This window comes from Podarcis cretensis (assembly GCF_951804945.1).
Source record: "Podarcis cretensis genome assembly, chromosome: 2".
Classification (NCBI taxonomy): Eukaryota; Metazoa; Chordata; class Lepidosauria; order Squamata; family Lacertidae; genus Podarcis; species Podarcis cretensis.
The window spans coordinates 23602699-23629788 of NC_137171.1; the positions used below are offsets into that span (position 1 = coordinate 23602699).

Consider the following 27090-nt stretch of genomic DNA (forward strand, 5'->3'; position numbering starts at 1 on the left):
CAGTTAACCCTTCCCCCCACAAACCACCACCTTTTCCGATGCTTCGGCCTGAAGCCAATCTTGTTCTGTTCCAAGGTTCCTGAATAACCCGAGGGCAGCATTGGCAAGAGAAAGAGTAGCACCAGATTCTGAAAGAACTTCAGTGCAGAACCTCGGCGACAGGGAGAGAGTGATGTATGCAAATGCTCCTCCATGGTCCTTGCTTTCCTTGCAGGCTGCAGTAAAATTACTTATATATCACTACCACCAATTGTATGAACATATCACCATAGTTCTTATTTAGGGGTTTTAATGCATTGCTTCAGTGCAACAAATGCAAACCGTTTGTTATTTTGCCCACTGTGAGCTGCTCCATCCATTTCATGATTCAGGAGGGCCATAATAATGTATGCAGCTAGATTCACATTACTGTGTGTACACCCACGCCCCGGTTTTTCCACATTCATGATTGTGTATCCGTCTCATTATGATGTTCATCACATGGCTGAGAACACTGTACTAAGCACTGGTTATTCACTAAATGTGCAAGATCCAGTGTTGCGCCAGTAGACACGATGGGACTCCCCTCTTTCCTCTCCTAGGCCTGCTCTTGAGGGTCCCCCAACCTTCTCAAATTATGCTGGGGTCTCTGGGGGAGAGGACAAGGAGTCTCATTTGCACAAGTGGAAAGTTATTGTGCAAGCAAGATGACACAATTGTGTATTATGCAATAAAAGCCAATTATTTCTGAAGAGATGCACCACTGGAAGAGGTAAACCACCTGCTTCTCAAGGAGATCACCATGCCATGATGAATGAAACATCCTCTTTGCAGCCCATGAGCTAAGAGACCATCATTGTTGAGATATTTGACTTCTTGTATTTTCAGTTTAGTCCATTAGCACAAGATTCTAACACAGACTTTTCTAAAGAAGCACAGAGTAAGAATAAATGGACAGTTCTTCTTCTTCTTCTTCTTACCATTTATTAAATTTGTATATTGCCCTTCATCTGAAGATCACAGGGTGGTTTACAACATAAAAATTCAAAATGAGAACACAAAATACAAACAAACAAACGCAAACAAATATCCCCCCTCCCCACAAAAAAAACATTTAAAAGGCCATAGAATGTTTAATCAGCCAAAAGCATGGTTATAAACAAACATTTTTGTCTGATGGAGGGAGGTAAGGACTGTGCTTTTTAACTTATTCATAAATGACTTAAAGAGTTGGGAATCTATGGTGCAACGAGACTCAGAATATGGTGTACAGTTCTGGTTGCCTTGGCTCAAAAAATATATTGTAGAGTTGGATTAATTGTTTCCTAGAAGTAATCAGGACCATCCCTCAAGCAGGATTTGAAGTAAAATATTTTCTAATGGAGAATTTAAGAAGCATCTTCTGCATTCTTTGCTTGGTATGTTTAAGGTAAATAGAAAACAAGTCATCAAGGTGAAGGCACTTGAAAAAACAATTCTTTGCTGGCACTTGCTGCCTAGGACAGATCATTACTATCATAAGAGAAAGAAATTCCCTGGATGCAATTTTGCCTCCTCCTGTCTAGCCATCTGAGCACCCCTAAGACAACAGCTTGAAGCCTGGAAAAGATTTTTTTATCAGTTCTGCTTAAGATTTGAGCAGTGATTTGGGTTCATTATTCTTTTCACTGCACAAGCCAGTTGGCATCTTCTCTGGTGGTTAGGCATTCTAGTGTGACTGTGTTCAGATACATGATTTGAACGATAAATTGAGAAAGCATTTAATCAGGGTTGTGTGTATGCTGTGATTGCACTGGGCAGGTTCTGAAATTAAGGTCATTTTCTGGAGAACTCTAGTTTTCATTAGGGAAAAAAGCCAGTCTCAAGCTCTTAAAGCTGGAGGGGAATATAGGCTTGGAACTGTAATTACAAACTCACAGAACCCACAAGAAAAGGATGAATGGTATCTGCAGCACTCAGAGTTGGTGGCACTGTTTCCCATGTTCTATATAGCTCTTTGCCTCTTCTTATGACTATATTTGGATATATACAAATTTACACAGACCCTATAATTTTTACAGGCCAGAGAGTCCAGGGTTTTTTTTTTGTAGCAAACTGTAGGTTTGCAATAAAGTCAGAGAAACAAAGTCGTTCAGAATTGTCACAGCTAAAAATTGGCCGCTGTTTCTTTAATGCTAAAAGAACTAAGTCAGCATGAGTCAGCGGCCTACAATGACTCATGCAACCTTTCACCAAATGGTACCTGCATATATAGAGTGGTCAATGTTAGTGTTGGGTATGGGTTGGTTGGATGGTAGAAAGCTGGTTGCGTTTGGTGTGTGTAAAAGCTGTCAGTCGTGGTTGGAGAAGAAGACTTTTTAAGAATAAAAGCAGCAATACAGTGGCACCTCGGGTTACATACGCTTCATGTTACATACGCTTCATGTTACATATGCTCCAGAAATTTTACCTCGGGTTACCAACTTTGCTTTAGGTTGAGAACAGAAATCGTGCTCCGGCCGCGCGGCAGCAGCAGGGAGCCCCATTAGCTAAAGTGGTGCTTCAAGTTAAGAACAGTTTCAGGTTAAGAACGGACCTCCGGAACGAATTAAGTACTTAACCTGAGGTACCACTGTACTCTGCAAGAATACTCTTTCTCAAAGACTCTTTTGTGCCAACTAAAGACTAGGCAAAGGAGTAAAAAGGAGGTCAGAACCTTTTCTTTTTCAAAACTGAATTTCACAGACACTACCAAAAAGGCTTAATTCTCAGAAACAGCCTGGACAGCTCAGTCAGTTAGAGCATGGTGCTAAGAATGCAAAGGCTGCAGGTATGAGACAGCTGAATATTCCTGCATTTCAGGGGGTTGGACTAGATGATCCTCAGGGTCCCTTCCAACTCTACAATTCTATGATTCTATGAAATCCACTCTTTGCAGCAACATAGTTTCCGTGAAAGCTCTTAAGCTGCAAAACACCATACGAAGTGGGTGGGTTTATTTTCTTGTGTTTACCCGTCAAGAAATTACATAGAAGAAAAATAAGAGGATAATATTGTCAAGAACTGACGATTATTAAGTCACAGCTTTATTGGATTATCTGAAAATAGGTAAGGATAAACTCAGTTAATGCAAATGTGTGAAATTTTTTTGCTGTGCAAGGTTCTAATCTTCTATTAATTTGTGTACATTAAAAAAATAAGTGACAGGCTGCAGATCTCAGGTAGCATCTGTAGCAGGGTGGGAGAGAGAGTCTGTATGAATGCATGTGTGTATTATACATACATACTTAGATTCTCACACACATTCCTAAAAGCTAAATTCAAAAAAGATGCAGTGGAAGGGACTTAACACAAGACGAGCCCTGCTGGATGTGACCAAAGGTCCAATTTAACCCAGCGTTCCGATTCCTTCAGGGACATCAGATATTCAAGGGTACTTTGCTTCTGAACATGGCACATTCAACTTATCTATCCTCTACAAACTTGTCTAATCCCTGTTAAAAGCTATCTAAGCCACGGTCCTTGACATCAGACATCAGACAGCAACTTAGAATCTTCTGATAGCAGTTCAATGCCTGAGTCAGAATTCCAGCATCTCTCTTCAGCTCCCTGACATCCCCCTCCAATCTGCTCCAGAGGGTTGAGACATGGGGTGGTATTCAAAGAGGTTTTACTCCCAAGTAGAACGACTGGAATTAAAGAACATGACCAAGGGCGTATCTACATTCATGGTTTTTAATCTTAAGGAAGGGTTAAGGAATGGTTTGATAACGTGGATGGACAACAGGACACCCTACTTTTTATGTTCATTATGTGTTATTACCTTATCCCTTTTATTGCTTAATTAAAAAAAATATTTTATGCTGCTATATCGGTAGAACACTGCTCATATGTCCCTAATGCAGTGTTTTACCTTTTTGACTGCATTCAAACCCTGATTCCCCTCCAGTGGTATTCAAGTGGCAGATAACAAAGGACACAGAAGGTGGGAGGAAGAATTAAAATGTGACACCACAGAGGCAGAGCAGAGCGACCAGCGACCAGCAGCAGGGGGGAAAACAGTGTTTTGGAAAATGGTGTGGCCTGATATTACTTACATTTGTCAAAGAGAAAGGTAAAAAAAAAAAGTTTTAATTAAGTATGCCCTTTGACATTTTAGAATGACATATCTAATAGCGTTCTAATTGGGGAAATAATGTTAAACAGGTCAGTGTAGATCTAGTCCAAGTTAGTTAAATTCATTTGTTCTACTCTGAGTAAAACTTGTTTGAATACCACTCATGGAAGGTTGCAGGATAAAGAGGGTTGTTTGCTAAGATCACCCTTCCTACTTTTCTTTCACAAAAGCCTTGGCTGGTGTAAAGAGCCTTCAATAAGTGGAGGGAGACAGTTAGATACTGCCCAGAACGTTCTTGCAAACCTGCAAATAACATTTGATTTTAAAAAACAACTAAGTGTGGAATCAGGAAGCCAGCTAGTCATTACATTATTTTTTTTTACCTGCCCAGCTTTCCCCTCCCCAGTACCAACAAACACTCAACAATCAATGCTATGGGATAAGTAAATAATAATAAAAAGTGATCCTCCACACTACTTAAGTTCCCTTTCATGATGCCAGTTTCTTGGGAAATGGAAGCATCAATGCAAAAAAGTTGACGAACTGTATCCCATTCAGTGTATTGGAATCACTGAGCTGAGGCCACTTCCATCCATGCTGCCTGACCATTATTATAATTCATTCATTCATTCATTCATTCATTAAATTTGTATACTGCCTGTTATGTACTGAAGTTCTCACCCTGGGCCAGCAGGGGGATACTGTAGATAGTTTTTACTCAGGTCCACATATGCAAATAAGGGATTGAAAGTGACGTTCAGTGATTGGATAGTTACAGAAAATGGTTACTGTTGCGTTCTAGTGGAGCTCTATATAAGCAGGCTGGCTGAACCCTTCAGTTCAGTTCTGTTCTGGCCAGTGAGTAAACAAGAGCTGTTTGAAGAATCACTGTGCCGTCTGATATGTTCACCCACAACTTAACACTGCCCTTCATCCATAGAACTCTGGGCAGTTCACAACACAAAATTACAATATAAAAGCCACAAGATACATAGTAAAAATAAGAAGATTAGCGAGTCAATAAGCCCACCCTCACAACATAATTAAAAGGGTATCAGATGTCATCAGCCAAAGGCCTGGTTTGAGAGGAACGTTTCTGCCTGGCGCCTAAAGGTATATAATGAAGGCACCAGGCAAATCACCCTGGGGAGAGCATTCCACAAACGGGGAGCCATTGCAGAAAAGGCCTGTTCTCGTGTTGCCACCCTCCGGACCTCTCATGGGGGAGGCACACAAAGAAGGGCCTCAGAGGATGGTCTCAGGGTCCAGGTAACTTGCTCTTCTGAGCTGTTTCTTGGTCCTGCAGGAGAGCAATGAGGCTTTCAGACTTATTTTTAAATCTCTCATGGATCCTAAATTACTAATAGTTATGCACAGAACCTGCCAAAATAAACTAAATTGCGTGTGCATTGGAAATAGGCTAGGCGCCATAAAGGAATAATGATTTCAACATGTTCAATACCAGCTGCAGCTTACTCTTCTAATCAGCTGTGACTTCTCTGCTGGGTTCTGTTCTCTCACCTGGAACATTTGTGCCTGCACCAGGTAATTTTGAAAAGGCCGTTTAGGCCAGGCCTCGAAGCCTGCAGCCAGTATGCAGAAATATATATTACTGGCTGATTTCCACCCACCCCAATATCCCCTGGAGGCCCATGTTTTAACTCTGGGGGTGCAATGGGGCTTTTTACATTATATTTTAATCTCTTATTTTATATTCAAATTGTTTTCTCATTTATTGTAAGCCTCACAGAGAACAGGGCAGCACCCACACACTGCACAGCAAACAAGAGGGTTGTTGTGGGGAGCAAGATTCCATATACAGGCTAGTGCATGGGTAGGCAAACTAAGGCCTGGGGGCCGGATCCTGCCCAATCGCCTTCTAAATCTGGCCTGCGGATGGTCCAGGAATCTGCATGTTTTTACATGAGTAGAATTTGTCCTTTTATTTAAAACGCATCTCTGGATTATTTGTGGGGCATAGGAATTTGTTCTTTTTTTTCTTCTTTTCAAAATATAGTCTGCCCCCCCCCACAAGGTCTGAGGGACAGTGGACTGGCCCCTGCTGAAAAAGTTTGCTGACCCCTGGGCTAGTGCATGTGAGATCTAGCGACATGTCAAAAGGGTGTGCCCTTGCTGTTGCTGTTGTGGAGCCCTGCCTGAAAGAGATCTGACGGTGCTGATTGCTAGCGATAAGGAATGAGCTTATTCAGGAAATTATGTCCAGGAAAATGGCTCCTCAGATCAGAAGCACTGAAAGGCTCTCAGGCATAAAATGGGAACACAAACAACAGAACAGTGACTTCAGGAGGACTACTAGCAGTAGTGTGGTTTTTATTACTCTGTGTAATTAACTGAAAAAATATGACTAAGACTAATGTGAGCCAATAAAAAAATGGAGAGACGTTGCGGTTTAATACCACTTGCATGATATGTACTCTGAGATGTCTGAAAACTAAAAAAAAGAAGAAAAAGGAACTTGGTTTACAGGGGTCAGCAAACTTTTTCAGCAGGGGGCCGGTCCACTGTTCTTCAGACCTTGTGGGGGGCCAGACTATATATTTTTTTTTGGGGGGGGGGAGAATGAATTCCTATGTCCCACAAATAACCCAGAGATGCATTTTAAATAAAAGCACACATTCTACTCATGTAAAAACACCAGGCAGGCCCCACAAATAATCCAGAGATGCATTTTAAATAAAAGGGCATGTTCTACTCATGTAAAAACACGCTGATTCCCGGACCAGATTTAGAAGGCGATTTGGCCGGATCCGGCCCCCGGGCCTTAGTTTGCCTACCCATGGTTTAAGCTACTTAAATTTTCCGCTGTGCACTCCATTAACTGTAGGAAGAGTTGCAATATTCAGCTCATTTGGTCTACAGATCAGAAACAAGGAACAATATGTCAATGTCCAAAAACACATCTATTATTTCAATAGATACAACGGCTTTATATACAGTTGCAAAGTATTGCATCTGCAGAAAATGTAAAAAATACGCCTTAATATTACATTGGTAAAGGTAAAGGGACCCCTGACCTTTAGGTCCAGTCACGGACAACTCTGGGGTTGCGGTGCTCATCTCGCTTTACTGGCCGATGGAGCCAGCGTACAGTTGGTCATGTGGCCAGCATGACTAAGCTGCTTCTGGCAAACGCCATTTACCTTCCTGCCAGAGCGGTACCTATTTATCTACTTGCACTTTGACATGCTTTCAAACTGCTAGGTTGGCAGGAGCAGGGACCGAGCAACGGGAGCTCACCCCGTCGTGGGGATTTGAACCGCTAACCTTCTGATCAGCAAGCCCAAGGCTCAGTGGTTTAGACCACAGTGCCACCTGCGTCCCTATTACATTGGTACTATTGGCATTTTTTAAAGTGTCCAGAACTTCAAAAGTATATTGACACTTCCACTGCTGGAATTGTATATTGCTAACATTACTGAAGTGCAGTTCACTTTTTGTGCCTGCCAGAGGCAGTTCAGAATGTAACATGAAAATAAAGCGTTGTCTCCAATGATGTCATTCTGCTAGCACAACAGAATTCCCCTACACTCCTAACTACTATGGACAATCAAAATTTGTTCCACAGATATGATCAATATGATCTATATGAACACAGCATTGGATACAACCTAAAATCTTTTCAGTGCCATATTCACACCAAAGCAAAAGCAAAATAATTAAGGATTCTACAACATTTGCGTAATTAGTTGCATTACTTTATATACCCTGTACCCGAAAACCTATCAGATTAAGATGATCAAATGAGATATTTTATTTTACATCATGTTACTAAACTGTCCAAAAGACCCCCAAACATTTGATGAAGCAGGAAAAGAAGCTTAGAGGCCAATTATGGTGTGAGAATAACTGTAAAAGGAAAGATGTGCTAGAAATGTATTAGAGCCAAGTCTGGAAGCTCTTGATTTTCTATGGAAGCAACTCCCTACAGTGGAATTAATGATTTTCACAATACTGTCAGCTTCATGGTGTTGTCAGCATCAAGATGATGTTAATATTCACTAGAAGCGTTTCCTAAATTCAACCATTTTCATCCCTTCTCTGTACCTAACTTCCTTCTGTCCCCAGTTACCTTCCCCTGCCATTTTCACCATTCACTTCTAGTCCCTAATCTCCCCAAACCACTTTTCTCAGGCCTCCTGATTCCATTTTCTTACTCCACCCTCCTCCTCAAAATTCACCTTTCTTCCCCTCTCTCACTCTGTCAAATACTTCTCTCAGTTTCTCTCTTTCAAGCAGAAACAGACAAAGAAACACTGTGCCACCCTTGGAGTCAGCACACGTAAAATCTAAACGAAGTAGATGAGGCTACTAGTCAAATGATGAAACTTAATCATACAGATAGAGCTACATTGGAGCAGAGGCAAAGGGAGACCCCAGCTGTCAATGGGACAATCAACAACTTGCCTGTGGAAAGTGGCAAGAAGATAGTAACTGGGTCCTCCTTCATTTTCATTTACTTAATGGTAATGCAGTCTACTGGAAAACTTTCATGTGAGGAAAGGATGGAGCCCTCAAAGTCACAGAAACTCACAGTCCACTTGCTATGTTGGTTCGATAGCAACGAATTACAGTCCCAAATTCCATTGTGAAAGTAGATTCGTACCATTAACACTGGCCAAAAATTATGCAAACCAAGTTCAGAGTTAGTGATTATTGACGATCCGTAAACTGGCAAGAGAAAGAATTGTACAGTAAGCAAGAGACAGGAAGTCGCTCCTGTCTGTTATAGTAAGCACTGCAAGCAGCAGAAGCACAGAATCAGGCTCAACATGGGATTTGCCATACAATGTATGCTAATATTCTCACCTCAAACTTCTGTCTCAGTTCTACATTCCCATCGTCATCTGCTTCTGGTATCGGAACATTGTAATACTCGCCTTCTTCCTGGTTAAGTAGTTTGTACCTGCATTCAGTGTATTGAAAGGAGAGACTGATTTTGCATCTTTTTCTTATTTCAGCTGGCCTTAAAAAAAGGTATTGGCCAACTACAGATCTCAGGTTTTTTTTCTTATGGGCCAACATAACTACTGTCAGGTTAAAGAGACTCTCTCCTTAGCAAGTGTGCTTAAGTTTGCAGCAATAGCCTGAGATAAGAAACTTAACACAACATGCAGTGAGTGTCTGACTGTTTCTGCCCTTCCAGGGAAACAGTGAGACATGTTACATGATTGCTTTGATATTTTAAAAACCAACGAAAAAGAATAGTTAGTTTCTGTGTGATTTTTGTCCTCAATATCTATTGACTGAGGTTTTCAACACTGCATTCTGTGAAGACACAGGTGATACGTTTAGGAAATATTTAAATATGTCAATAGGATTTATTACCCATAATTATAGCAATGCATTAGTAACATATTCATAACAAAGAGCTTTTTACCATCCACATGCAGGTGATTTCATGAGTTCCGACACTCCAAAAGAAAGAGAGCCCATGAAATCATTCCGAGTTGTCCGATCCCAATCCCAGACTTCCACGGATAATCTTCTGTCTTTGTCTGTAGGCTTTAACTTACTACAAAAAGAATGAAGAGAAAAAAATAGGTGCCGTTCTGTTAATTTATTAAAACACACGATGACGTATGCAATCAGAAATATCACTAGGAAAAGTATCAAATTTCAACTTACAATGTGAATGTCTCACCCCATTGTGGATTAAGTGTGGAACGGATGGTTTTTGTTTTTTGTTTACTTTCATTCTTAGGATCTGGAATAAGTTTCAGCTTCACGTAAGGATCTGAAAGTCCATTTGGATCCATAGGAATCAGATTTCTTGCATCTCGTACTGAAAATATATAGACGAACAATAAGGATTAGACAAAGATTCAAAGGGAAAGAAAATGTTTTCCTGCATCCCAAAAAACCCTTATGTAAGTGATATTGCCTGCACCGATAAGCTTTCTATACCTGAAGTATACCTGAAGGAGCGTCTCCACCCCCATCGTTCTACCCGGACACTGAGGTCCAGCACCAAGGGCCTTCTGGCGGTTCCCTCACTGCGAGAAGCCAAGTTACAGGGAACCAGGCAGAGGGCCTTTTCGGTAGTGGCGCCCTCCTTGTGGAATGCCCTCCCACCAGATGTCAAAGAGAACAACAACTACCAGACTTTTAGAAGACATCTGAAGGCAGCCCTGTTCAGGGATGCTTTTAATGTTTGATGTATCATAGTATTTTAATATTCTTTTGGAAGCCGCCCAGAGTGGCTGGGGAGGCCCAGCCAGATGGGCGGGGTATAAATAATAAATTATTATTATTATTATTATTCTATAGGTTTGTGTGGGGTAATGGAAACCCCTGCAGAAGCCTATGAAAACTGTTGTTAATGTGACGAAAGTAAAAAAACAACACACCTCTTTGCCACCTCTATTCATTGGAATAGCGCAGTTCTTTTTACCCCCAGTACGAACACCCAAGAAGTGGACCGCCCACTCCTATCCTTGGTGACAGCAGCTAAAGTTATCTGTAACAAGATCTAAAGTAGTATCCTATATGACTCAAGTTGGACAGCACTGGATAGTTCCATCCGATGTGTTGATAAATACAGATGAGGAGGATCCCTGATACAGTTCTTTGATGTCTCCCCAGTTTAGAAGCAAGGAGATTAGGGATCCCTTTGTACCAGAGGTAGGAAAAGAGCACCCATGCCTTTTCCCGCAGCAGGAGGAAACAGGATTGGATTTCTAGCAATTATCAATGTGTTGGATAATGAAGTGTCAATACAGATACCCTTTTAAAAGATAAGGTCAAATCAGACATAGTTTTCAGCCCCACTGGGCCAAGAACAATTTAAATGCATGCGATTTGGAGCTAGATCTGGAGAAAAACAACAGTAGAAGGGCAAGCAAAAGAACCGACTGCTTGGAATGCTAAATTCTGCATTAGGTATGCGGGTGTGGGTTGACTGGGGGAGATTATTTGATTATTAGTAAGGACAACAACAGTACTGTTGTGTCCTCAAACCCTCATACATATTTTTTTGGGGAAGTCAATAACACCTGCACTCAGTTTCTCATTCAGCACATCCTAGCCCACAAATATTAATGGGATGTGCTTATTTAAAAAAATCAATCTCCCACAGCAAGAAGAAAAGAAACTTAAGCTGATCTGATAAAGCAGGATCGTCGACAGTGTCTTATTGTGTAAATTGTCTAATGCACTTGTATTTTTCTCAACCACACAGAAACAGTTTGGGGAATGCCTGTTGCTCATCAATAGACCATCTGCTCTCAATGTAGAAGGCACTGGTTCAATCCCAGAATATCCAGGCAGCACTGAGAAAGTCTGAAACCCTAGAGAGCTGCTACCAGTCAGTGCAGGCAGTACTGAGCTGAATGGATCAATGGCCTGACTCAGTATAAGGGAGTATGCTCCCTACGGATTAAAATTCCTTTTGAACAATGGTAATCACACAAATCCGCAGAGCCCATGTCAAAAAACAATGTTATTGTAAGTTGGTTTTTAAAAATTATATAACAATTAACTGGCATGCCTGCTCACATTTTAGTTTATCGGTCTATACTCTATTGTGAGATGAGCAAAACTATTTTTAAAACCATTCCTAGGCAATGTTGAGAGACTTTTCTGCGTTGCAAATTTTTAGCACAAGTTATATTGCCCATATGATACAATAGCCCCACTGCGCTGTCTGCATCCTTGTGTGTTTTCTTTATTCAGCCCTGAAATTCCCATTCAGTTATGAAAAGGAAGCCTCACACTACTCTATCCAACAATGAATTTTCTCTTAACTGACTTTGTGTTCCCCTGCAGAACAACACAACAACAACAACAACAACAACAACAACAACAACAACAACAACAAGTGAACCTGGTGCTGATCTAACAGAGCATAGGTGAGCAATCTGCAGCCCCACTATAGATGGAACAGTCTCTCTCAGGAAGTTGTGGACTCTCTATCCTTGGGAGGTTTTTAAGCAGAGGTTGGATGGCCATCTGTCATGGATGCTTTGGCTGAGATTCCTGCATCTCAGGGGGCTGGACCTTGGGGTCCCTTCCAACTCTACAATTCTGTGATTCTAACTACAACTCCCATCAGCCCCAGCTAGTATGGCCACTGGCCAGGGATAATGTGAGTTACAGTTCAGCAACATCTGGAGGGCCAAAGGTTGCCCACACCTCTTCCAGAATGACCACCTCACTTCACTCCTTTTCACTGGAATGGAGGGCCATGATGCAAGCACTAGATTCAGGCTAGTGCAAATAACACCTAGAGAAGTAAGTGTGGAGCATTTCTGGATTCCATAACAACTCTGCTCAGAGCATGGCTGGGAGAATAATAGGAGGAATACTGTATCCTATTAATGCACTCTTGTTCATACTTATTCTGCTCTACCTGTGGCATTTAGCAACTTTTTGCTAATGACATAATAAAAACCATGCCAGTATGTCTCATGCTAGGAATCACAGGTAAAATTAACGAAGTTAGATGGCACTTAGTTTGCTGCCCCCCCCCTCTGTGATTTTACTGCCCAAAGACAAGAGACAGAGATGTCAATAGATATATTTAGTGGCAATATACAATTTCTCCCATGCTGAACTGAAGACTGTAAGATGCCCATGTGATCATTTGTGTGATGGGCAATAAAGGGAATATGTCACGGAAAGTTCTGCTTTAGAAATATTAACTATCAACGTCTGGGTTTTGTATTGCTGACCTTAAACCCACCTGCTTTCAGCTTAGAACATTTGGTTCACATTCATTTGCAATAAACAAACAAACAGCAAATTTCACCAAAATTTCCAATGAAGTCAAACATTTGGTGAAGTTTTAGAAGCAGCCAGAGGCATCATTATGTATTAAGAATGACTGTATCTAATAATTCTGGGCTCAAAACATTACCTACCTTTCAGAACTGCTGGGGTGGCTTTAAGATGAAACTGTAACCACAAGTTGCCCAAAAGAATTACCGATAAGTTATGGTTTATGTACATGTCTCCATACATATGGAAAGTAATATTATAATAATCACCTTATTCTTGTGATAATCTCTCTCTCTCTCTCTCTCTCTCTCTCTCTCTCTCTCTCACACACACACACACACACACACACACACCCTAGCAGATAAAACACTTTTGTTTTCCACAGTCTCTGCATAGAAAAGAAGAAGAGATGGTGGAAACTTCACAGTGAAACTGAAAGCAGGTATCAATTCTGCACTGAGAAGTGTAGAAAGCAGAAAGCCATAGTTAAATTCAATACCATTATGTTTTGTACTTTCTAGTCCTACCAGTTCACTGTCTGGCTTCATACAGACACATAAATGCATCTGCAGAAAACCAAATCCTTTATTTTTAATTTATATTTATTTAACAAAATTTATATACTGCTTGATTGCAAAAAAAACCCACAAAACCCTCTAAGACGTCCACAAAAATATAAAACAAAACATTAAAGTTCTCATTAAATAACAGTTAAAAACAGGTATTAAAAACTTTCAGAAGATGTTAAAAATTAACAGTTGCTAAAAAGAGACAAAAGCTATTAAAGAAGTTGGGGAGGGGGAGCTGTCCTTTCATTTGCGGAAGGGGACGGCAATCCAGTGTAGGCTCCCATGAGAGAAAGTAGGCAGGTGATTTTTGCCCATTTTCTCTCCCCGCTGCAGCCCCCTACTCTCTCACCCACACAGTCCTAGAGGGGCATCCAGTCCACCAGAAGAGATTTTCAATGAGTAAAAGGGCTACAGGAGGGAAAGAAATATCAGTGGAAGATGACTTCTCCACCACTTTTCCAGCAGGAACGTCCTGCAAGTGTAGGAACCCTGGATTCAAGCAACGCGATTTGTTTTTAAACTGTCTCCCAGCTTAATTTCTATTACCACAATAAAACAACAACTTGCAGACATTTGAGGCAGGTGATTTGGGTCACTGCTGCAGCTTTCACTTGATTTCTGAAGGTAGAAAGTATCTGAATAATTAACTTAGGTGTTGGATAAACCAGTGTCTAATATTCTGTAAACTTTAATTGTGTGCAGAAACAGCTCCATGGAAAAATCACAACTTGGAACATCTCTCCCCAACCAGCTTTTGAGAAAATGACCCATTTTCCTTTCTGAAAATAAAAGCGTGACTGTGGTGGGAGTTACAGCGGCACACTAGAGCTTTTGTCTAACAGAAACAATAAACAATGAAAAGCAAAGGGCCGAGAATCTCTAGCCATGTCACAAAAGCACACAGCAAAGGGTATATTTGTTCAATAAAAGGCCAGAAGAAACATTTCTTAAATTATTGTTCTACACTATGAAACCCAACATTAAAAATATAATGCCAAGTAAGGAAAGCAACATGTACAGGTTGCATCATTTTACTTGAAATGTTTTGTAAGCTTCAAAATGAAATCAAATGAACTGCTTGCTGCACCATTACATACTATATGCATTGCAGGGAGAGGAAAACAGCTCAGTGTAGTAGTATTGTTGTTGTTGTTTAGTCATTTAGTCGTGTCCGACTCTTCGTGACCCCATGGACCAGAGCACGCCAGGCACTCCTGTCTTCCACTGCCTCCCACAGTTTGGTCAAACTCATGCTGGTAGCTTCGAGAACACTGTCCAACCATCTCATCCTCTGTTGTCCCCTTCTCCTTGTGCCCTCCATCTTTCCCAACATCAGGGTCTTTTCCAGGGAGTCTTCTCTTCTCATGAGGTGGCCAAAGTATTGGAGCCTCAGCTTCACAATCTGTCCTTCCAGTGAGCACTCAGGGCTGATTTCCTTCAGAATGGAGAGGTTTGATCTTCTTGCAGTCCATGGGACTCTCAAGAGTCTCCTCCAGCACCATAATTCAAAAGCATCAATTCTTCGGCGATCAGCCTTCTTTATGGTCCAGCTCTCACTTCCATACATCACTACTGGGAAAACCATGGCTTTAACTATACGGACCTTTGTTGGCAAGGTGATGTCTCTGCTTTTTAAGATGCTGTCTAGGCTTGTCATTGCTTTTCTCCCAAGAAGCAGGCGTCTTTTAATTTCGTGGCTGCTGTCACCATCTGCAGTGATCATGGAGCCCAAGAAAGTAAAATCTCTCACTGCCTCCATTTCTTCCCCTTGTATTTGCTAGGAGGTGATGGGCCCAGTGGCCATGATCTTGGTTTTTTTTTTTGTTTTTTTTTGATGTTGAGCTTCAGACTATATTTTGCGCTCTCCTCTTTCACCCTCATTAAAAGTGTAGTATTAGATATAGGTAAATCTATACTCCTTTCCAGAATACAAATGATCATTTAAATTTGCAGAAAAGCAGCACTTAGCTTAAACTGAATAAAAATCCTGGGAAACAAATCCCTAATTAGAAAGCTAGGGTGGCACAATTACCTGATTGCATGTAGTGTGCTACCATGGTTTACTCTAACTGGCTTGGATGTAGTGCAAACCATGGCTTAGTCTAAACAGGTGCAGGTCTCCAGAGTGATCACAGCTGTTGAGCTTCTGCCATGGTCCTGCCACTATATACTACCCAGGGGCTAAGCTACATAAGCCTCATGGGAGAGCATAACCCTCTCTAAACAACCCACAACGTGAAGCCAAGGTTTGTTACTGGCTTCCCAATAATGGTTTCTTTTGGAGAAACATGTTACAAGCACCGATTCAGGTGTAATGCTAAGCCTGGCACTCTGGGGTTTGTTTCACTGCCAACTACAGAAGGTCTGAGGGTGAAACACACGTATATTACGGCTAAAGCAAGCCATGCACCTTGGCATCGTATTATGTGCAAATATTGCATTAGCACGTTGTGCGAATGAGTCTACTGAATGGCACAAAACAAAGGGAGAATGCTCAAAGGAGAATTGTTAGCAAAGTTCACATTAAACACAGGTTGCTAAAGAAAAAGGTCATTATTTTGCTCGCTTTTTTGTTTTCTGGCCTATTTGTATTTTTGTCTGCATAATTAGCACTCTGATTTTGCCTCCCCCCTCCGTTGAACGAGTGCTTCTTTTTCAAAAGAGCAGGATGATGATGGTATTCGGAGAGAAATACTGTCTCTGTAGTCCACCTCTTTGATGGCAGCCTATTTTTAATGAGACAGGGTCAGGCATAGCTGAAAGGAGCAGCTCTTTACTCCCCAAATGAGAGGTTTGATGTTAACACAGACACACTAAATAAAAAAAAATAGCCTTGGGAAGTAAATTAGAAGCCCTCCCCTTCTCCAGAAAGCTCTCCCTCCCCCATGCTTATTCCATGTAGAACTGTTTCTCTGCCTTTTATGAAGCTTTTATAATATTGAAGAATATAAAGGCTTTTAAAACCTTGAAGAAAAAGAGTCACAAGAGTTCAATTTGCAAGGTATTGCTAAGTTCCTAAATAGAAACCCTACTTAGAGATCCCAATAGCTTCTAGGGAGAATAAGGCAACCAAAAGTTACAGTTTCTTGTGAGAGCCCCACAGGGAGAAAACATCATGTGGGTACCGGTATATTCCAACTGCTTCTATATATGACTCAGTCTGCTGAAGACCTCTATTACTCTAATTTGCATAGGAAAATATTTCCAATTTTAAAGTTCCCATAAAACCCACTCCGCATACCCTCCAATATTTATCTGATGAAAATAGGTACATCTTCTTCAATTATTATTACAGTGGTACCTCAGGTTACATATGCTTCAGTTTACATACGCTTCAGGTTACATACTCCGCTAACCCAGAAATAGTGCTTCAGGTTAAGAACTTTGCTTCAGGTTGAGAACAGAAATCGTGCTCCGGCGGCGCAGCAGCAGCAGCAGGAGGCCCCATTAGCTAAAGTGGTGCTTCAGGTTAAGAACAGTTTCAGGTTAAGTACGGACCTCCAGAACGAATTAAGTACTTAACCCGAGGTACCACTGTATTGTTATTGTTATTAATACGACACCCATCTAACTGGCTTCCAGCATATTTAAAAACACAATAAAACATTAAACTTTTTTTTTAAACTTCCCTATAGAGGGCTGCATTCAGTTGTCTTCTGAAGGTTGCTAATCTCATTGGCTTGGGGGGTCGCAGAACTCCATACCCTCCAATATTTCTCCAGTGAAAATAGGGATGGCCAATAAAGCGAGATGAGCGCCGCAACCGCAGAGTCAGTCATGACTGGACCTAATGGTCAGGGGTCCCTTTACCTTTACCTTTAAGGATAAGCGAGGCATTCTGGGATCTAATCAGAACCGGGACAGCTTCTGTAAATCTGGGACTGTTCCTGGAAAATGGGGATATTTGGAGGGTCTGACATCACTGAGGGTAACAGAAAGAACCCAGCAGCTGTTTCAGGAGAATACTTTCCCCCTAAAAATCCAGTGTCTTTTGACACAAATCCCTTCCCCTTTCATATTACTTTAAATCCGGGAGGTGGGGATTGCCTTTTAAAATCTTTTAAATGTTATCAGTTTTATTCTGTGTTAACCTGCTTGTTAATTTAATGCTGCATACCCCAATCTCTGGAATAAGGAGGGCAAGAGATTAAACCTCAGACAAAATACAAATAATAAATACACTGAACCTGAAGAGTCATTAGTTCTCAATTATGACCAAGAGCTGAAACGTTACACTGAAATAATGTAGTGGGGGTTTTTTTAGGATTTGTGTTCTGTTTTAAACAACAATGGAGGCAGGGACTTGCTGACAGTAAAATCTACAACAGGGTATGTTTAATGATTTATTACATATATTTGGTACTGCAAATGCTTAGACCTCTCCCTTTCTCCTATTCTGTTGAGAATTTCACTCCCCTACGTGCCAAATGGAAATTAGTCTGTGCCTCAATCACATCTGCTTGATAGGTTGAGACTGAATCTAATCTCCAGTGCAATAAATATTAGAGAGTGAATCTAATCTCCAATGCAATCAATATTACAGATACCAGAAGCCAACCTTTCCCAAATTATATTACTTTTGATGGCAATAATATGCTCTTAGAGAGTACGAAACACATTGCCCACATGAAACACACACACACATCAAATATTATTCTACTGAGTTGTCAAATGACACAATAAATGAAACATTAGATTTTTGCATTTTTATTTTTGCAGTGGAGCTGTTGGTCTAAGCACCAAAATAAATTATGAGGACTGTGTTTTCCTTATGGCATCAAATTTCATTCCCGTTATCATCTTCATTATGCCCCTCTGCATTATGAGGCTCTGTAACACACTACTATTCTCAGTTCAGCAAAACTATTTTAATATGCCTCATGAGGGCAATGACTCTTCATTACATTCACAGGTCTAACTTCTGAAAGGTAAGTCTATAATAATCACAGAGCATTAAAAAGTCTCTATTTGAGTGTGGGGACTGGGGAGAAAATAATGTTAATATATAACATAAAAAATATTGTGATGCTTTATTATATCTGATGTTATCTGTCACATGTCTTTGTAGATGTTACTGATTTAATAGTATAAGGTTATTTTTAAAAGTTTTATTTGATTATTAATACTTTATACTGCATTTGGTTTTTATACTGTATACCATTTTGAGATTTATTTATTTTTTGTCTTCAAGTTCTGTTTAGTATGTTGCTTGATTTCTTTTAATTGTATTTGACCTATGTGTTGTATCATTGTTTTGAGATCTCTTCACAGTGTACTTGACTGTTACATTGTTGTAAAATCCGAGTTTTTGTTTGATCTCTATTTTATTTTATCTCTATTTTATACATGGTTCTGTTACTCTTCTGTGCACCATTAGATCTCTACTTTATTTAACGCTCTGAAACTCGGTTAAATTGTATTTGATTTCTATCTCCTGTTCATTGATTTGACAAGTCTTCTGAACGTAAAGTGACTTAGAAATCTTCTAAATTAATAAATATGTGTTAACAGTAGGGGGGACGCAGGTGGCGCTGTGGGGACGCAGGTAGCGCTGTGGGGACGCAGGTGGCGCTGTGGGTTAAAGCCTCAGCGCCTAGGGCTTGCCGATTGAAAGGTCGGCGGTTCGAATCCCTGCGGCGGGGTGCGCTCCCGCTGCTCGATCCCAGCGCCTGCCAACCTAGCAGTTCGAAAGCACCTCCGGGTGCAAGTAGATAAATAGGGACCGCTTACCAGCGGGAAGGTAAACGGCGTTTCCGTGTGCGGCTCTGGCTCTGGCTCTGGCCAGAGCAGCGATGTCACGCTGGCCACGTGACCCGGAAGTGTCTCCGGACAGCGCTGGCCCCTGGCCTCTTAAGTGAGATGGGCGCACAACCCCAGAGTCTGTCAAGACTGGCCCGTATGGGCAGGGGTACCTTTACCTTTACCAGTAGGGGGGGAAGTGCTTCAGTGAAGCTTTGGAATCGCAGTAACAAACTCGGGGTGGGTAGGTTGCTTCAGTCCAATCCTATCTAAAACTCTGGTGTTCATTATCACACAGAAGTCACGGCTGAAGTCATTCAGCAGGATGTTCAATCAGCAAAATATGAGTGCCTTTTTAAATATGAAAATTACCTTCTTTCACAAGCTGCCTAAATAAAGAATGTGATGACTAGCCATTATTCTTGCTCCTGAGTTCAAATCCCGTAAATTCTCAGTTTCACAGAGTGCCATTCTCATTGGAAGCCAAAAGGTCTTTCGCAGAACTCTCCTTAAACTAAGGAAGAAAACACTTCCATATATATTCCATAGTGGAGGAAAGCGTGTACGTGAAAATAGAACAGTGGCTTATACAATATGCCTTTGAAATGTTAGCATAGTGTAAACAGCTCAAGTCTAGTTTTTAAGAATCTTCTACACTCTAGTCACGGTGATCTCCAAGCACCATCTAACACTGGAGTATAAATAATAAAACTATGATGACGACTATAAGGATGCATGGATATACCTTCTTAGTCATTGCCCCACAATTGTGGAACTCTCATACCCTGAAAACTTAAACAAGGCCAAGGCCTCGAGCCTCTTCACCAAGTATTATGACATAAAACACATACGATGTAAATGAAGCTTGCATCCTGCAAACAAGTTCTTGACTCATACTGGAAATATTATCTTCCCAATCCAAGTCCGATTCCTGTGTGCGAAGAGGCAACAGAACACCCACAGTCCAACATTCTACCTCATATGCAGACTGACTTGTTTTGCCTCCCCCCTCCTAACAATACAGTGGTACCTCGGGTTACATACGCTTCAGGTTACAGACTCCGCTAACCCAGAAATAGTACCTCGGGTTAAGAACTTTGGCTTTATACCTTGGCTTTATCTGTATCTGTAAACAAGCTCGCAAGGAGAAGCAGTGGCACATTGTGAAGCCTTATCTCCCCAGGCCCATCATTCCTACTTAGATGAGAGCCCTCCATGAGTCTGAAGGTCTTAATCAAGAATTTGACTTTTTTACAGCCACAATATGCTAGGTTGACATTTTCATTGAGTTCTCTATAATAAAGCCAACATAACTCTTTTCCCTGGTCTGACACCTGCAGCTGACCATCAACCCGGAACAAGATGGAGGATAGTTGCCACTAAGAGGACCCTATTCTGTTTGCCTGCCGACCAAATTATCTTTGCAGTTGAGCATCTAAGCAGGTTGATACAGATGTAGGTGGCCCCTTACGTGACCAGTCCAAAACCATTCATGACTTTCAAGGTAATCACCTGTGCTTTCAACTGGCCTCAGAAACCTACTGGTAACCAGAACAATATTTGCAATATACTCAAGCGCTTGGGACGCGGGTGGCACTGTAGGTTAAAGGGATGTGGGTGGCACTGTGGGTTAAACCACAGAGCCTAGGACTTGCTGATCAGAAGGTCGGCGGTTCGAATCCCCGCTACGGGGTGAGCTCCCGTTGCTCGGTCCCTGCTCCTGCCAACCTAGCAGTTCGAAAGCACGTCAAAGTGCAAGTAGATAAATAGGTACCGTTCTGGCGGGAAGGTAAACAGCATTTCCCTGCGCTGCTCTGGTTCGCCAGAAGCGGCTTAGTCATGCTGGCCACATGACCCGGAAGCTGTACACTAGCTCCCTCGGCCAATAAAGCGAGATGAGCGCCGCAACCCCAGAGTCGGTCACGACTGGACCTAATGGTCAAGGGTCCCTTTACCTTTACCTTTTACAAGGGCTTGACTGTATGGTCTTAGCAGTTGAGTGGCTGCATTTTGTACCACTTGAAGCTCCTGAGCTGCTTTTCAAAGTAGCCCATTTGGGTCCAGGCCTATATTTACTATGGTAGCTGTATATGCTACACTTCCTTTCTTTCAGCCTGAAATAACTATGGTTTTTTAACACACACACACACACGACAAAGTGTACCTCCAAGGGGGAGATGAAGTATGAGCAGCTGAGGCAAGCATAGCTGCCTCCTCAGTAACTAGAGATGGTGCAACAGTGTCAATTTTGTATTCAACTTATTTTAACCTAAAACATTAAAATTCCGAAATAACTAGCTCTTCTTGCTTCAGGGCATCAGGCAAGGTAAGACCTTTTGCACGGAGCATTTTAAGAGCAAATGGAACTCTGATTCAGCCTCCTACAGAATTTTTGCACTGCATAACACTAAATTAAAATCCAAGATCAGCAAAAAGGAAAATGAAAGGGGTGTGTGTGTGTGTGTGTAGAAAACAGCAAAAAGTTTAACGAAGAAAATTAAAAAGATGCTTAATCCATTTTATGTAGCTTTCACACTAGAGTCCTTTAGCTCCCCTAGCATTGTTACCCATAAGCTGGAAACATAATTAAAATGGAGGTTCTAAACAGCACAATGTAATGCAATATTTACCAGTGTTACCCTGCCTCATGGTCATCAGCCTTCTGTAATGTTTACTCAGAAGCAAACCCCATTTCACAGAAGTGAATAGCCTACCTCTCACTTCATTATCCCCAACTACTTGCCATTTCTCTGAGATAAACCCATTTCAAGAGGCTTCATTAATAAAGGCTCCTTCAAATTTTAATTAAAACCTTCCTGCTTGCAGGTTCTGGATTCTTTATTGCTTCTTCTCAAGCAGAGAAGTGAGAATGTTGCAAAGTCTGCTAATTGACACTCAAAAGCCCTCTCTTAATTTCCTCTTAGTGCATACACTGCGGGGGGTAGGTTAAGAGAACTTTCATTATTTTCATATGTCATAGGAATTCTAAGGTCTCTCATATATATATATATATATATATATATATATATATATATATATATATATCACATGTTCATAAATTTACAAGGCAAACACACACATAAGTATATAAACCACGTGTCTGAAATAGTACAAAAGAGAAATCCTGAAACCAATTTGACTCTCCCAAACTGACCTCAAATATTCCTCTGCAAGGAGGAAGGAAATGGGAAAGCCTCTCCATTGTCTTTTGCTTACCTGTCTTAAGGGTGTGTTTGTATATGAATAGGGTGAGCCTGTGACCTGGATTCAGGAACTAAGTATTTAGCATCTCAAAAGGAATGGCCAGGCTGCCCAGGTAAAGCAATCAAGTGACCATTATCAGTATCCTGCCAGATAGGATTTCTGTTGTAGACCGCTATAGCCCGTTATATTTCTGCTCTAGCCCACCTCCTTCTGTGATGTATGTATGATGTTTTGGGGGGGTGGCCTTGAGCTACAGGGTGGGAAATTTCAAAAGTCTATATAAGGGCTTGCACACCATTGTTCTCGGTCCATCCTGCCTTCTGCGTGTGGCAGTGAGCACCCTGTTGCAACAGTTAATAAAGATCAGCCTTACTAGCTGCCTTGCTTCTCAATATTCTCTGGTTGGCCTCTGTTATTTTCTCCTTCTGATAGGGAACCTACTTAAGGACAGTATACGGGCTCTTGGATCCCCCACAAGGGAAATGGAGCAGTCCCCCACCCCTTATAATACATATTTTCTATTTCATCTAGCAAAATATCACCATATAAAAAGAAAAAGTGAAACCTAAGCATTGAATCCTGCAATACGTTGGGAGAGGTAGTCACAGAAATTATGGGGTTTGGGGGCCCAGCAGAAAAGTAGGTGCAAAGGACACTGAGCAAAAACAGTGAGAAGATTTGGGGGAAAGGGGGATACTGAGTTGCTTGACTGTTCAAAATCAGCCAAATCCAACCCCTCCCCCATTGTGGATTTTCCATTTTTCAGCTGCTTGAACCAGCATTGATCCCCATTTACATATGGGTAAATAAGTAGTCCTTCGCTGATTCTAGGTTTTAATTATCTTGAAATGGCTACAAGTTAAGACTGTGGAAAAACACGAGGACGACTGGGATCAATAATCTGTCAATGGCATTATTTGGCTTACCAATTAAAAGTGCGTGAACAAAGGGTGGCAATTCTAGACATTGGCGGAGGAAGAGGAGTGGGGAGGGGAGCGCACCGCCCCCGGCAGCGCGATCCCGGTGGGGTGCTATTGCGACTGCTCCCCCACCTGCGCTGGGCGCCATTGATTCTAGAGAAACAAGCTAGTAAGGATTCTCTTTTCCCTATACAGTGGACACTCGGGTTGCGAACATGATCCATGTGGGATGCACGTTCACAACCCGCAGCATTCGCAACCCACTTCTGCGCGTCTGTGCACACGCAGGTTGCGATTTGGCGCTTCTGCGCATGCGTGACCAGGTTTCAGCAGTCCATAACCTGAAAAAATGCAACCTGAAGAATCTGTAACCCGAGGCACAGGACAAATCAAATTTAGGGATTCAATGCAGTTTATCCAATAAGGGTGCAACTCCTTCTCAAAATAACTGCTGAAACATCATAATTATAATTGAACAAAAGCACGCCACAGATAACTCTGCCAGACTCAAGGGGCGTGCATGTGTATATATACAAACACACAATAAATCAGAAATAAATGCTTTATTTTATATACATACACACATCACACAAATTGTGTATATATATGACACATTTTTATTATTTTACTATTGCCTTGGAAATAATAACCTTGGAACTGAAAGCAATAGATGGACCATAGAAAACAGCCTGCTAGCTCAGCGCAGATTCAACTTCTGACTGGTGCATTAACAGAAACAGACCCTAATAATGCTTTGCTCTCACTAAGCTGATAAATGATGCTATTTCACAGAGAATGCAGAAAACATGCTTTGCATTTTCATGGGCTATTGCTTCAGATATGCCAATACAGCCGAAGAGAAAGCATTTTTATTAGCCTGAGTACCACCCAGCAGTAATATTTAACAGCATGCATTTTTAGAACAAAAAGGGCAAAAAAAAAATATCTGTTCACTTTTTAAAAAATAAACAAAAACATTTCCTGGTATTAAGAATAATTACAAAAGCAAAGAAACAGCTTCAAGAAAACAACCGAACGTAAAGGGGAGAGAAAGGGCGAGAAAAAGGAATTCACATATCTGGCCAGAGCTGGTCTTTAATTCTAGAGGTGTATATGTGAGGTGGAAATGACAGAATCCAATACCCTAATTAAAGAGAGAGGCTAGTCAAAATAACAGGCTTTCCTATAGTGGGGTCCAAGGCTGTAGCTTTCTACAAAGCTGAGAGCTGGTGTGATGTATTAGATTTAATACCAGACTTAGATCAGAGAGTAGAATTATGTATTTTGTGGTAAAGATTTGGAAGGAAAGAACTTGCACACGTTAAATGTGGTCACACATCTACTAAGGCCCTCCGACGGTCATTCCACAAACGGATGGATTGCTTCCAGTCATGGAAGATCCAGTAGATCCCTTCAGCCATAGCTGTCAACGTTTCCCTTTTTTAAAGGGAAATTCCCTTATTCCGAATAGGATTCCTCGCAAGAAAAGGGAAAAGTTGACAGCTGAAGGCAAGTGGGAGGAAGGAAATTTCTCCTAGTTCCTCCTTACCCCTGCAGCCCCTAACAGAACATCCCACATAATTCTAGATGGTCTCCAATAGTCCCAAGCAGATTTGCAGGGAACTATAAGGAGCACAAATAAACTGGAGAAACCACCTTTTCCCACTTCCTCGAGTGAGAGCATTCCATAAGTAGTATGGAACTCTGAATCCAAGTCACCAGCTCTGGCAGCTCCTTAGGTCTCCACAGAAAAAGCATCTAATCTCATTTGCTGCAAACTAGGGCTTGCCGATTGCATGGTCGGCGCTTCGAATCCCCGCGGCGGGGTGAGCTCCCGTTGATCAGTCCCTGCTCCTGCCCACCTAGCAGTTCGAAAGCACCCTTAAGTGCAAGTAGATAAATAGGTACCGCTTATAGCGGGAAGGTAAACGGCGTTTCCATGTGCTGGTGCCAGCTCGCCAGAGCAGCTTTGTCACGCTGGCCACGTGACCCGGATGTGTCTCCGGACAGCGCTAGCCCCCGGCCTCTTAAGTGAGATGGGCACACAATCCTAGAGTCGGACACGACTGGCCTTCAGGCAGGGGTACCTTTACCTTACCCTCTGTTTCTATTTTTTTACTGGCATTTATTGTCTAAGAGCAAGATTCAACTAAGTTGTTGTGTGTGCAGAATGAGGTCCAGTTGCACAAGAAAACCTGTTTCCCTCTCCTCCCCACCTCTGTGCCCCCTAAATCTTCTATGGAGGGTTAGGGCAACACCTGTAATGGGTTTAGGGGGTAGAAAGGGGTGGAAAAGTCTCACGGCACAAGTGGACCTCAACCCCCAGGTTTATACCGACTTATGGCTACGCTGAGTGCCACCCTGTGCTTTTGAAAATCAGACTGCTGGCACATCCATAACGAAAACATGCCATGAAAGTAGACAAAGTTATATACGCTGTATAAGCACAACAAACATCCATTGCAAAGTACAGAGAGCAATTAATTTCAAGCTAGAAATTCTTCCCTGTAAACACATTAAATAACTGGGTGTACCAACTGCTGTCACAAGAATTGTGTTTATTTAATTTTTTTTAACTCTATTTGAAATACAGTCCAGTAAAGGTCAGTGTGGGTGAGATGACAAGTTGCCAGATTTGTAAGTATTAAGAATATTTTATAACCCTTCCACAGCACGTTTGTTTTGGAGAAGAGTGCCAAAATAAAAAGTTACTAAACCATAAATATTTTAAGTGTTTTTTTAATTGTAAGCCTTTGTTTTGGATCCAAGCCTTAATAACAAATAACTACTCTCAGTTCTTCTTGATGGTGAAGCTACAGTACAGGCAAGAGAAGAGATATAAGCCCCAGCGAAAGCAAGCGGTTGCGCAAGTAAGAAGTTAAATATATATATATATTATCTCAAGTTTAACGTTTGTGTAAGAATCCAATGATAGATGTAGTAAAACATTCAGAACGGCAAGACATAATTCCAGGATTTCCAAAAATAATTATCGTATTTTTTGCTCTATAAGACTCACTTTTTCCCTCCTAAAAAGTAAGGGGAAATGTGTGTGCGTCTTATGGAGCGAATGCAGGCTGCGCAGCTATCCCAGAAGCCAGAACAGCAAGAGGGATTGCTGCGCAGTGAAAGCAGCAATCCCTCTTGCTGTTCTGGCTTCTGAGCTTCAGAATATTTTTTTTTCTTGTTTTTCTCCTCCAAAAACTAGGTGCATCTTGTGGTCTGGTGAGTCTTATAGAGCGAAAAATACGGGGTGGAATTCTTATAGAGCGAAAAATTTGGGGTGGAATTCATTGCTGCGCTATGTCGAATTCCTATAAGTTTGTCAGATGGAACCTTCATCCCTTTCCTCCTCCCACTTGGAGTTCTCTCACACACCCCTCACCAATTTTGAGGGGTGCAGGAAGCCAACGAGGGAGGGGAGGGAGGAAAGCCACATTGCGCAAGTGGAAGCCGTCGAGTAGAGCTTCCACCGAGAAGGCTTGCCTGGTGACTCCCACCATTAGTTTACATTTATTGATTATTTGTGATTTTGAGATCTACAAGAAACATGGGGAGTTTTCAAAACTATTTACAGTCATACCTCATGATATGTCCGCTTCATGTTACGTTCTTTTAGGTTACGTCCTGCAGCGACCCGGAAATACTGGAAAGGTTTACTTCCAGGTTTTGCCGCTTGCGCATGCGCAGATGCACAAAATGATGTCATGTGCATGCGCAGAAGCGGCAAATCGCAACCTGCGTGTGCACAGATGCGCCGCTGCAGGTTGCGTTCTTTTCATGTTGCGAACGGGGCTCTGGAACAGATCCCGTTCGCAACCAGAGGTACCACTGTATAACGCGTGTC

The 27090-nt window shown here is 41.6% G+C and overlaps 1 protein-coding gene and 1 long non-coding RNA gene across 4 annotated transcripts in view; one reads left to right on the forward strand and one right to left on the reverse strand.

Annotated features, from left to right (window-relative positions):
- Positions 1–27090, reverse strand: part of PRKCA (protein kinase C alpha) — a 198689-nt gene that overhangs the window by 41210 nt on the left and 130389 nt on the right. For all 3 annotated transcript variants that reach the window (XM_079965446.1, XM_079965445.1, XM_079965447.1), the window contains exons 6-8: positions 9722–9878; positions 9474–9608; positions 8903–8999 (exon numbers count right to left, since the gene is read on the reverse strand). In XM_079965446.1, coding sequence (XP_079821572.1) covers positions 8903–8999; positions 9474–9608; positions 9722–9878 — 389 coding nt within the window. The remainder of the gene's footprint in view (positions 1–8902; positions 9000–9473; positions 9609–9721; positions 9879–27090) is intronic.
- Positions 1–27090, forward strand: part of LOC307210151 — a 113756-nt gene that overhangs the window by 12757 nt on the left and 73909 nt on the right. Inside the window, exon 3 of the long non-coding RNA XR_013835878.1 lies at positions 76–2371. This is a non-coding gene — a long non-coding RNA (uncharacterized lncRNA). The remainder of the gene's footprint in view (positions 1–75; positions 2372–27090) is intronic.